This window comes from Folsomia candida, unplaced genomic scaffold (genome assembly GCF_002217175.1).
Source record: "Folsomia candida strain VU population unplaced genomic scaffold, ASM221717v1 Fcan01_Sc016, whole genome shotgun sequence".
Lineage (NCBI taxonomy): Eukaryota > Metazoa > Arthropoda > Collembola > Entomobryomorpha > Isotomidae > Folsomia > Folsomia candida.
In genome coordinates, this window is record NW_019091208.1 from 326455 (window position 1) to 339446 (window position 12992).

Here is a 12992-nt window from a genome sequence, read left to right on the forward strand (position 1 = left end):
GTGGGTGTGGTTATAAGTATTCGGTGAATCTACCTAAACCTGCTCATGGCTGTTGTCTCAGCTCGCCAAGGCGACCACGACGGAAGGCTTAATAAATGCTAAACCACGCCCCCTGTGGGTGTGGTTGTTGGCTTCCGGTGGATTTTGCGAAACAATGTCATGTGATCTGCAAATTTTCCCACCACCTCAGGTCGATCAAAGTTACGTAATTCAAACTTAAAATACCACGCCCAAAATGGGTGTGGTTTAAACATATGTGCAAATCTTGGAAACCAGATAATGCGAATTGCGAAATAATCAGCAGCATGGAATTCATCGCTAAGGTAACCACCCAAGTACGACGACCACAACCCCTGGTGGTGTGGTTTCCATTTTAAGTTTCCTTGAAAGTGATGACCATGGATGTATAAAAATGACGCTTTATTATGAGTCATCTGAAATGGCTTCGACAATCTCGAAAAGTCGTTGCCGTCAACACACCGGGACGCAGTTCGCGAATTTTAATTATTCTGCAAAATGATGGAGATGCTGCATTAAATATTTAAAAAATGGCTTTTCACATCGGTTGGTTTTGTAGAAGTTGAGCAGTCCAGCCCAATTGGAGGCGTGACTTTGATTGAATTACATAACTTTGATCGCCGTAACGAGCTTGGAAAATTTACACGCGGCGTGATGACTTGTTTCGCCAACCTTGGCAAGCTGACAAACCTGATATGCCGCATGGCCCACTTGAAGTAGATTCCCTGGATACGGATAGCCACACCGGCAGGGGGTGTGGCTTTTTACATTTTAACTATACCACTGAAATCTACTTAACGTCCTAAGAAGTTTGATATGTCACACGACCAGGTTTAAGTTGATTCACTGCATACCAACGGCCACACCCGCAGGGGGTGTGGTTTACTAAATTTTCACTACGTCAGTGATATTCCACCCGGCGAGCTGAGAAAATTGATATGTCACATGACCAGGTTTAGTTAGATTCACCGAGTACGTATAACCCCACCCACAGGGGGTGTGGTTTACTAAATTTTAACTACGTCACTGAAATCCCCTTGGCGAGCTGAGAAAATTGATATGTCACATGACCAGGTTTAAATTTATCCATTGGATACCGATAGCCACACCCACAGGGGGTGTGGCATATTGAAATTTGAAATACTCCACTGAAATCTCCTTACCCGCCTGAGAAAAATGATATGTCGCATGGCGTGCATTCGTAAGGTATTGGCAGAAGCGCCGATAACCACACCCCCTGTCGCCATGGGGTCTACGACAATGGAATGTCGTTCACATAGGGGGCCTTGGTAAGATTACGTGTATTGGCGACGTTGAATTTCGGAAACTACGGTGGGGGGAAATTTTTTTACTAAATTAAGTGTGTTGATTTGACATTTTACCACCCCCACAATGACTCCAAAGCAGGGGGTGCGGCCTACTAGTCGCTGAATATGATGATCTGACTATTTTCGCCAAGAATTTATCCCCAGGTCCGTCGAATCCAGTCGTAAAATTTTAAAATCCGATAAAGAAATGTTACTTGTTTTTTTTACCTTGTGACCTAGATTTCGAGGGGGTGGGGCAGAATTTGAAAAATCTGAAAATATATATTTCTCCCCAAGGTCCAAGGTTTCCAAAACGGGCGCCATTATTAAAATCCATCAGGAAATGACCGTGCAATTAATTTCGAAACTTTACATGTTATAGCTTATGGAGAGGTCGGCCATTTAGCCTTTTGGATTTATTAACATTGGCCGATGCTCAATACTTTTAAGATGCACCATAGAGCTGCGCACGTACTGGATATTTCATCAAAATTTTTTCAGAGCGTTTTTGCAAACTTTTTCAGTCAAAATTGTCAACTGGTTTTCCAGTTGACCATTTTTTTAAATCTAAATCCCGCTGAAGCTAATTAAAATGCATCATACTTACATGCATACATCCTCGTGTGAAATAAATCAGCAGAAATATATCAAGAAATCTTTAATTGAACCAACTGCTGGTCGTAAGTAATCAGAAAAACTAGTCGACAAAGTCGGAAAATTGGCGGCACCCTTTCATAAAACTATTGTTTGGGTTCCTCCTCCCAGAAGGAGCTGCCATGATTATTTCATCGAATGCACTTTAACAGATACATAACTTTTTGGTTCTGCCTTTGTCCGGGGCAACGATGACAGTACTAGCCACGATAGTCTTACCAGCTAATTTGTTCTTCCAGAACCGACACCTCTTCAATTTAAGTGATCCCTGACTTTTTCTAAGCAATAGACAACACCGAGATTCGAGCACGAAAACTAAAATTGTTGCACAAATTAAGCTACCCGTTAGGATAAACACTATTAGTAAGGCTCCACTAAGGGTGGCAATATTAATCGGCTTAACACTCGTTGCTTGTTCCATGGCTGGTGTTCTGTTAAAATTGGTCCTCGCCATGTCTTGGCTTTCTGCGTATCGCAATATCCCTGCTTCTGTTACCCTCTTAACGCCTTTAGCAACCCGAGATCTCCACGGGTGAGTAAATTTCCAACCGCTTGGATTACCTAGCACTCCTTTAGAACTAATGAAAAATTTTGTCCTTGGATACCTTCTAGATAAGAATTCATATTCCAATTTCAGCTCAGAGAGTTTCGCTATAAATACGGTCTTCCCACACTGCACGACTTCCTGCTCTATTACACTTCGTAAAATTAAATTATTTATGCTACCTTGCATATGACTGAAGTCTTTTGGACGGTGGGAATGTTTTGAATTGAAAAAGTTTAGAATAGTATACGGCAATGATCGAGTAACTTCCTTCCACGAATTCTCGCGAAATTTCTTCGCTAACAAAATTAAATCAATGAAAAACTCGGGCATCAATTTTCCCCCACGGCTTCTTCGGAACGCAGATAATAAGCTGTAACACTTATTGGATACCAAAGTGGAATTAATGTCGTGCAATGCTTTATCGTTACGTCCCAAAAAGTAACTAACGTACATCGTATTGTAAAATGACAAACCGTTCTTGTGTCATCTTTAACTGCGTATAGCGTTTGGTTCCGTACCGAGAGTCGTTAGCTTTAGCGGTTAAGTTTATATGGTAGTATTCCTCTATATCCACCAGATAATCTTGGCGGCAACGCAAGTGGTCAAAAGTCTCTGGATGAAATAACTTTAATGGCGCGTTTAATTCCGTAATCATAATTCCGTTGTAACAATTTGTTAAAATGACACTCATGAGGCACCATGTTCCTAGCGTGAATCGGAAGAAAGTGTGTTTTTCGATCTTACTAGGCAAGAAGCCCGTCTCGTCAAAGAGCGTGGCTAAAACGAACAACCAAGCGGAGAAGGTTTGCCTCTCCCTTAGGTAATGAACAGCTATGGTCGTTATTGACACCATTATGAAGATTGATATAGCCAACACGACCCAGAGTTTGTATTGAAAAGGGGAAAAATAAAAATAGAATGAAATATAGGGTTCGGTGTAACAAGTCAAGAAATGGTATTCTTCAAATTTCGTGTATATTAATTCAAGATGGTTCTCCAAATATATCGTGGTCAGCCTGATTTTTTCCATATATCTGTAGTAGTAAGCTCCATTGTAATCCTGTTCAATAGTTGCGTTACATCTGAAAAATATTCCCAAAACTACTTGATCTACCAAAGTTTGTATGGCTATGTCGAATCCAGTAGTTTTCTCTTTTGTGGAAGGTTTGAGCTGCCAGTTGGACTCTAAAATATGAAAATGTTCAAACACTAATCCCATATTTTCAATAGTAGAAACAAAGTTATCATTGAAGTGTATCTCCGGAAGACATGGAATTTCTGAGACGAAATGCAAAGCTTTATTAGCTGAATATTGCGGAAAACAGATCTTAAAATTGTGACCTGGTACCACGATAATTAAAAGAAGATAACAAAACATCGGTTGGGTGAATCTTCCCAACCAGATATTCCTCTTTGGTCCGATTAATACGAGATTAATAATTGCGTTTCTATTTGACACTAACTTCCTTCGTTTAACTCGGATATTTCTGTAATACAGATAACTTTCTGAAACAACCTCAAGCAAGTAACTCATATGTTCAGCAAGTGGATCGCTGGGTTTGTCTGTTTTCGTCGAAACTAAAGTGAAACTCAATCGACATGTTGATGCGCGAGAATTTAAAACGTCCATTGCGGGAACTGTGTCGTGTCTGGCATGAAACCAAAGGGCTTTGTCATCCATCGGAATGAACATAGTGGTGACCAACTTAAATTCTTCAAGGAAAAGGTGTTCGTCGAAACCCCAAGAATGTAAAATTTGAATGTCACAGCCATTTAGATTCCTAAGCAAGTCACCAAAATTAAATATTGCCTCATGCTTGGCGGAAACGCTGCAGAGTAGAAAAGTAATGATCAAAAACAAATGGTGCAGTTTTAAGTTACAGCCGCACATTTCAATTTTGGACGATCGGATTTTGCTATTTTTCCAGTTACTGGGTTAAGAGGCGAACAGAGACTTGTACAGGATGATGTGAAGCAATGTTAGTTTTCTGATAGTGTATAACGATGCTCCTATTTGGATTGACAAGAAATAGAGACGTTGCTGTTACATATACATATATCTAGATTGATATATATAATATTACTGTTTAGTAATTTCGCAAAGGCATGTTTGCGTAGTTTGCTACTTATGATACCTTGTATAAAAGTAAGTGTCCCTACATATGTGCACGCTACGTATCGACTTATACATTGGAGTCTGGCTAAGTTCTTCATCAATCAACAAAATTAGTATATTAATAATTTAGTTCTCAGCTAGGAAACCTACCGAAGTGTAAATTCAGCTCAATGTGCTACCAAATTGTAAAACCAATGGACTCGGACTAGCATTCAAATAAATACATCGAAAACGTACAAGTTTCTTTACCCAAACACAATTTACGAGACAACAACAACTATTTACTTCTTTCATACATTTAAGTTGGACCAAATCAATTTAGTCAACATCTTGGTAGGGTCTCTAGTAAGTTGGGCGTGAAAACCAAATATCGCATGTTAGGATTGTTAGGCAAATTGCAAACTTTAAAGGTGTATGTAACCTAGTAAAAAAGATGAAATTCGTAGAAAAGATCGTAGTAAAAGTACATCAAAGGCTTCTTAGGAAGGGCGATACGAAAACTTCGACTACAGGTAAGACACCTCCTACAGCTCCTCGCCCTCACGAAAATGGGGGTCAGGGCACGTCAGGGAGGGCTATTTTGCCCTCATGAGGGTGAAGGTGGACGCTAATGGAGCCCACAGAAATTCAGGAATACAAATTAATACATGCCGGTTCATTTCGTGATATCATGAAATGCTACCATTCGGGTTGGTCATTGACATTTTGTGTGGATTTATATAAGTACTTAAACATTTGCATAACATGTTTTGCATACGGTTTGAATGAGTTTTTTGCAGAGTTAATTTTCAATAAAAATCAAAAATTGAATTCGTATTCACCTACAGAGAACCAAATTGAATACTTGTAATTTTTTATTATTGAATAAACAAGTTTCAAAATTGTCATTTATATTAATGCTTGGAAGAAGGGAAAGTCGAGACACTAAAATGCCCGCTTAGTTGTAAATCCGATATCCAATATTGTTGCTAATATCGTCACGCACAAGACGAACTGGAGCACCGCTGGCCTTGAAAATGGGTTGGATTCGTTCCACAATTCCTTTCCCCTGGATTATTAGAAAATTTAATAAAGAAAAAAAAATTATGGTTGAAAATTATTTATCGTTTGCGATTTATGTACCCAACAGCCCGAGATTTCTACGCTTTTGAATCCTCCACTGTCCAAGATGACATCTTCAACGAAGGGGGAAAAGGTGTCCCCCTTAAGGAAAATGTCGGAGAACTGGATACTTTTAACTCCTGAAATTATCACGACGCTGCATTAATTCGATAACTGCACATATCGCACATGTTCCTTCTAGAAACCTGGACTTAAAAATCAACTAAGGGAACGTCCATATATTACGGCATCTTTTTACTGGGTGAGGTCGTCCTACCTTCCCCCATGTTAAAATTCCGTATTCCTTAATGTATACATACATTGAGTGTGTAGGTGCTATCAGTAAAATAGAAAATTTTTGATGACGTAATATATGTAAGTATGTTCTATAACTGAATACAAACAAAAAGCTGGTTTGGTAAATTAGCACTTTTGAAAAATTCACGGAGTTCTTAAGGTTTTAAGTTGGTAAAAGCTAGTATTTGATTTTTTTCTGTCGTGGTTTTTAGAAAATCCGCGAACAACATTTAGAACATGTGCATTATTAGTAAAGGATTTTCCTATGGGGTTTTGGGAACCTCACGTAAGTCACGAAAATTTGCGCAACGTCTAAACACCAGAGTTTATGTATTTATGGCATCATTAGCATAGGGGCCGTCCATAAATTACGTAATGCAAAAGTCGCGATTTTCTAGACCCCCCTCCCCCATTAACATGTGTAAGGTAACATAGGCACGATATCATTGGAGCTTTAGACCCCCACTCTCCCCTTCTTGCGTTAAGTAATTTATGGACGGTCCCATTCATGAATTGCCGAACAATTAAGTAGCAATGTATCAAATGTATGTATCTCTGTTACACAAATTGATCTCCAATTTTTCACCGAGGAACAAGTTGTCAAATATTGGCATGAAAAATTGACGCGATTTAAATCAACGCCCTTTACATATTTAGAAATAAACATATTTCACACCATATACCTTTCAATTCCGATACAGCTTTGAGGATGTCAACCAACAAGGAAAAATCTCCAAATAATTTCACGTGAACCTTGACCCGTTCCAAATCCCACTTTTGCCATGGTCCCAGAATCTCATTGATGTCCGAAAGGGTCGTGTGAAATGAGACCTCCGCCCTTAAATGGAATTCTTTAACGGCGGGAAATACATCCACAAACTCTTCCGCGTAGTCTGTCCCCCCCAAGGTGCACAAATCCAAGGATAGAGAGCGAACTCCGGTGTGTCGTTGCCATAAATTTAGATGGCATAACAGCGACGATGGCATGATTCGTTCGTTGACCGAGACGCTTTTTAATTTGGGAAGGTGGTCGTGATCAAAGAAGTCACGAATTCGGTATATATTAATTGATGGGATGGCCAGCCTGGTAAGTTTTGACAGGACGGGAACCTCCGCAAGAGTTTGGATCTACGATGGATACAAAAAACCGTTACAACGTATGTAACCAAGGGGTGAAAGAATTGGCATACGTCAAAGTGAATATCATAGTATGTTCGCAAATTTGTTAAAATTGACACTTCTGACGTGTTTTCTACGTTGGTATCTCAGATGTGTCAAGTTTAGTAGTTGCTAACCTCTGTGTAGAGGTGAAATGGATATCCATTTTATCCAATCCATTTGGAATCCAATCCAATCCATGGATATGGATTGGATTGAATAATCAAAGATCTGGATTGGATTGGATGGATTTTTGGTTCTGGAAAAATTATGGATTGGATTGGATTGGATTATCGGAAATCTGGATTGGATTGGATGGATTTTCGGTTATAGAAAAATTATGAATTTTCACTGTGACTTTCTGTATAGAAATCATAACCAGGACGTTATGTCGTTCTAAATATTCTAAAATCTGTGTATTTATCTACGTATATTTTGAACTTAAAGCAGGCGGGTGTATTGCTGGTTTGATCGGTAACATATTGCCATTTGAAAGGAGAGCCAAATTCACTAATGTTGGCATCTAGTTTTTGCCTGTCGATTGGCGGTCGTATAAACTAGTTCTGTTATACTAAAAATATAACGAAATTTAACAATAGGTGTGTATATCATGGTAGTATTTTTTTAAATACAGTTTTGCTGACTTTGTAAATATTACATCCATGTTTTTACACTTAATTATATTGGTTTAATTTAAAACTAGTGCTGGATAATACAGATCTTTTTGTTTTTAGTTTGAATTGGATTGGATTTTTAATGGTTTGAAACTTATGGATTGGATTGGATATTTTTTTTACAAAATTTCGAATGGATTGGATGGATTAGATAAATCCAAATGGATTTTGGATTGGATGGATTTTTCGTTTTGGTAATCCATTTCACCTCTACCTCTGTGTGACCTTCGATGTCAAAATGGAGGTCACCATTGAATTCGGCGTTATAAATTAGCCATAAATGATGTGTCACATGCCAAACCTGACACGTTACACTTTTTCGTCACTTTTTGTCACTGTGACGACGTCATCGTCACAGGTGACGATGTCACAGTGTCACTCCTCGCACCCGTCCTGTCTCTTGACGTTAGGAGTTTACGTTCAAAATTTCAAGTCTCTATGTCATTCCGTTCAAAAGTTATCCGACCAACGGACAGACAGACGGACATAACGATCTTATAAAGGGCTTTCATTACTTAATAATTTTGGGTTTAATTTAATGTACCACCGATTTAGATGAAATATGCCACTTATTTTAGCCGAATTCGCCACCGGATGAAATTCTTCCAACTTTAGCCTTGTCAGCCATTAATTTAGATGGTGGTTGCCATCAAATATACTGAAGGAGTTGGAAGGAGTTCGTCCGGTGGCGAATTCGGCTAAAATAGGTGGAAGTTTCTCCTAAATCGGTGGTGAATTAAATTTAACCCATAATTATGTATGTATTACTGATCGACAATATCAAGGTTTTATATATTAAGCGGAGTCACGGAAACCTTGGGAATTATCTTGCAAATTAAAGTCTGGTACTCAGGGCGGATTTTTCATGGGCAAAAATTAAGGAAAAGACAGACTTCAATAACATTTTTGTAATGGATTTGAAACAGAAACACTTCTATGCGATATTACTCATACACTTTGTTCTTAAATTTAAGTACTTTCAGTGAAGGAATAATTTAATCCAAACCAGTAAACTTGCCGTTTCACAGAAAAAATCCGCCCTGAGTATTACGCTTAAGCATAAAAGCAAACATACATGTTTACGAAATTTCGCAAAACAAGTTACCTCTCAAACAAATTACACAAATTCATGTAAATCGAATCAGAAACTTTGCGTAGCTACATATTACAAAAACATCTTGAACAATCCCCTCCTCACAATTCAATTTTTTAAGGTTGCTAATTTTGCGAAATTCCTATAAACAGGATGTTGCCGTGAATATGCACCCATTGAAAAATGTAAATGCTTACCTCCCCTGTGGCACCAAGGATCGTGTGCTCCAATTCCAACTCGATTAAGGAATCCTTCACCTGTCCCAGCATCTTTGCCACCTTTGCAAAATCCAAGTCGGGATACCACCCATAGTAACTAGCCATCCGCACGAATTTATATCTCAAAAATTTAAGATTTTTACACCCCTCCAAATTCGGATAGAAGTTGGTCGTCACGTCCAAACTGGTCAAATTGGTAGCTGCATCGATCCAGATTTGTAAAAAGGGTTGAAATTCGTATGGCCCGAAGGCTCTGGGAGGTTCATCTTGGATAAAAATCTTGAATTTGATGAAAGTCAGGTGATCTTGAGGGGGGAGTTTTTGATAAGTTTGAGCGGGAATTGCGTAATCATTTCGAGGTGGCCAGATATTTGAGAGGTAAATTTTTTCAATTTTCGTTGCCCCGAACAACCTTATTCCTTCCAGGAAGGCGGGAATAAATTCTTTTTCGGCGACGCGAAATTTAATTTCGCGCGTTGATTGGGATCCTTTTTGAGCCACGGAGCTAAGCGCGTTTGTAACAACGAGAGCCTTCTGCTCGGCAGGAACGGACGGGGCAAATTTGTACGAGATGAGGAGGCGCCGGATCACTTCGTCGTGGACTGGGGTGACCTCAGACAAGGTGGCGGCAGATTTGAACGAGACAACCTTGTTGACGTGGAGATAAGCCCGTTTTCCTAAAAGGGTGCCGGCCACATCGTTCCAGTCGTGGCAAACGAGCCGGGCCCGCTTCAAGGCGGGGAGGGTGAGTTTGCCGAAGATGGCTTCGAGGATCTGGGTGGGGCAAATTAAGAATTGTTGGATTATGTAAGCTGCCAAATGACAAAAGCATTGGCTAAAAATCCTTGTCAGTTACGTGTAACACGTTTTTATTGGATTCCAGATCCGTCCCCAAAATTTTCATAGAATTTTCTTTACACAAAAACATGTTCTACATATTTTTACACTTAATTTTAACAACAACGGGAAAGTTAAGCTCAAGTTCTGTGCAAATTATCTTTTTATGTACCCCTTAACAAAATATATTGTTAAAAAATGAAAAAAAATCAGAATAACTTCGAGATTGTTTAACTACTGTTCGCCCAGTATTATTAGTCGCAAAAAATTCTGAAAGGTTACCTGGCAGATTATTAATTTTTTAATTAGCAACCAAATAACCTCTCAGAAAATTTTCCAAGAAATTGCGACTACTAATATTGGATGAACAGTAACAAGGCTTATTCCACGTGAACCTATCAAATCGAGACCGGCATGAAATTGCCAATAATTTTATAAAAAATCATCATGATGGGACACAAAAATTTAAGTTTGACGTGTTTTCCCGTTTTAATGTATTTTGAAAATTAAAGGAAATTTTCCCATTTGAAAAAATTCAAAACTGACCAAAATTCTTAAATATTATAAAAACTGTAGTGGTTGGTTTAATAGTCGTAATTTACAAAGATTTTATCTGCAGATTCGTTGCACATAAGCTTCCAGAATTTCAAAATTCTGAAAACAAAACAGTTTTAAATGCAATTTTGAAACCCAATTTAAACATCTGCCGCCACTGATCGGGAAAGTTTTGAATATTTTATCGTGTGCCTTTGCTAAAATGTTATTTAACGGAATAAAAATTAGTTTCCCAATTGCTGGCGGCAGAAAGTTATAAGGGTTTTTCTGAGTCAGAGTTTTATACATGTACTTGTGTTGCTTTGCTGTGTAAAATAATCTGAACTCTTAGCTGGCTGGGAACATTTGCAAAAACACTGCGAATGTTCCCAATCTCAGTGGCATATGCACGACACCATACACACATTCTCTCTCTCGTTCTGACTGTGTCGAATTTTGATGTGAGTGGGGAGAACGTACGGCACTTCTCATGCCGCTCTCCTCCTGACCACCACCACCACTTTGTTCGGCGATATGTGTCGTCTCATCTTCCCATGACTTTTCCCGAATTGATACGCACTCATGGAATAAGCCACAAAGTATCGATTTCAGAAACTTGTTTAATAAATAATTGGGGCGCCCGATCTTGCAGGGCGCCAATTGTTTCTCTTTACCTTGCTTATCAATCTATGTATTTATCTATGTATTTAAATTTCAAATTTTTTCGACTGCAAATTTCCAACAAATCAGCATTAATATGAGATACGAGGCACGAAATCCCATATTTCCTTTAGAAAGCACCAAAATCGGCGTATACGACTTTCCTGTGTCGCCCAAGACATGGAGTACGGCTGATTGTATCACCCCTCTGATTATTAGAAATTTTAACACATGAGAGCAATTAACTTACCAGCGGATTCCGTAACGCTTCCGAGATTGCGGCGTTGGTAGGTACTTTATCCGAGTCTAGAATTTAGTATAGGAATGGTAATTAATATCTCTCGGAATGAATAAAACTTTAATTATTATGATAAAAAGATATGTAATTATTTACATAAACTGCAACGTTTCCTAGAATTTCGAAAGTTCCCCTGCTTCCGTGAAGAATTTGACTGTAAGTTCAGATTGTGACGAATTTTATCACAAAGATCCGTAACTTTCGGCATATTTTCGTGCGAATGCGTCGTCCTCACCCTTCGTAACTATATTAAACACCAAGTGCGAAATTATTTAGCAGCTCATTATTAATAAAAAATGCATAATATGCTAATGCTAGAAATAGTGAAACGGGAAAAATATTTATGGGTGTGAATTCGGTAGCGAAGAATTGAATAAATTTTCATAATTGTTAATCAATAAGTATAAATTGCCACCTGTTTTTTAAATAACTTACTTTTCGATTTGAAGCAAAATCTCGTCTCGGTGTTCTTCGTCCGTTGACTTTTTCTTGACAGCGTAATGAATTTCGTTCTATGAAAATATGTAAAGTATATTTAGTAATAAGCTTAGGGCCACATTTAAAAATATACCGTACAGAAATAAAGGTTAATCTGGGAAAAGGATCAACTATATATATGTAGCACATATATATTTATGTATTTTAAAAAAGGTACAAAATTACATATTTCTTGAAGGGACATTATCCGTGTTTGTAGGGTTAAATAGTCGTAGAAATATTCACATCTTTCCATTGGAAACTTTTCTACTGACCTTTTACTCAAAATGCAGTATAGTTAACTTATTCTTGCGAAGTAACGAGTCCAGGAATCCATTATGTAGACAGACCAACCCGTGTGTACGATCATCTCTTGGAGGTTTAAGGGGAGCATACATATTTCTCATAAATGGTAAAAGTACTCCAAATCGAATGTGGCAAATGTGCTTACAAATAGTACCCTAACCCAAAACGGGGACGAAGTCCATGTTCAACCCAGATTATGTTTCGGCCGTAGTTTGAGGAAACAACCCTGCAGAAACAAAATTGAATGAGACGCTTACCCACCCACACCTACATAAGCCTTCAGGGTACATTTGAATGTGACCCACGTTTTATCACCGGCGGAGTCTATTTATTACGCGGTCTGTATGCAAATCAGTTACATCAAGCTATGCAAATACAGTAGGAAGTATATGCATGCATATGAATTATATTTATATGTATGCCTACATTTGAGTAAGTTCACATTACAAAAAGGTTTTATTACCTGTGGAGGAATTGACCCTTTGCTTTGGGTACAGTAGCACAAATATTTATCTACTCATGAATTTCCTAAAAATACTTTAGAAAGTTTTCATGTACTTGCACAATCTTCATTCTGAGGAATCCATCCATCTCATCCTGAGTGAACATTAGCTTGTATGCATCTGTACATACAAATGTACAGGGTGGTTAAAATGTCACGCTACAATGGAAAATTTTTCGATGGAAAAATCCATAA

At 38.3% G+C, this 12992-nt stretch overlaps 1 protein-coding gene across 1 annotated transcript; it reads right to left on the minus strand.

Annotated features, from left to right (window-relative positions):
* Window positions 1-5493: 5493 nt before the first annotated feature.
* On the minus strand, window positions 5494-12020 carry LOC110856641. Its single transcript, XM_035857255.1, has 7 exons — window positions 11948-12020; window positions 11609-11756; window positions 11465-11520; window positions 9163-9957; window positions 6724-7168; window positions 5765-5883; window positions 5494-5690 (listed from the first exon to the last, which is right to left on the minus strand). Exons 2-7 carry the CDS (start codon window positions 11718-11720, stop codon window positions 5580-5582), a joined length of 1638 nt encoding a protein of 545 aa, XP_035713148.1. The 5' UTR covers window positions 11721-11756; window positions 11948-12020; the 3' UTR covers window positions 5494-5579.
* Window positions 12021-12992: the final 972 nt, after the last annotated feature.

Bases quoted from the DNA above. Each gene is read 5' to 3' on its own strand.
- LOC110856641 (XM_035857255.1), bottom strand. From the start codon at position 11,720: ATGCCGAAAGTTACGGATCTTTGTGATAAAATTCGTCACAATCTGAAC. The intron at 11,521-11,608 runs GTAAATAATTAC...ACTAAATTCTAG, and splicing joins TAGGAAACGTTGCAGTTTAT to ACTCGGATAAAGTACCTACC. The intron at 5,691-5,764 runs GTACATAAATCG...CTAATAATCCAG, and splicing joins TAGAAATCTCGGGCTGTTGG to GGGAAAGGAATTGTGGAACG.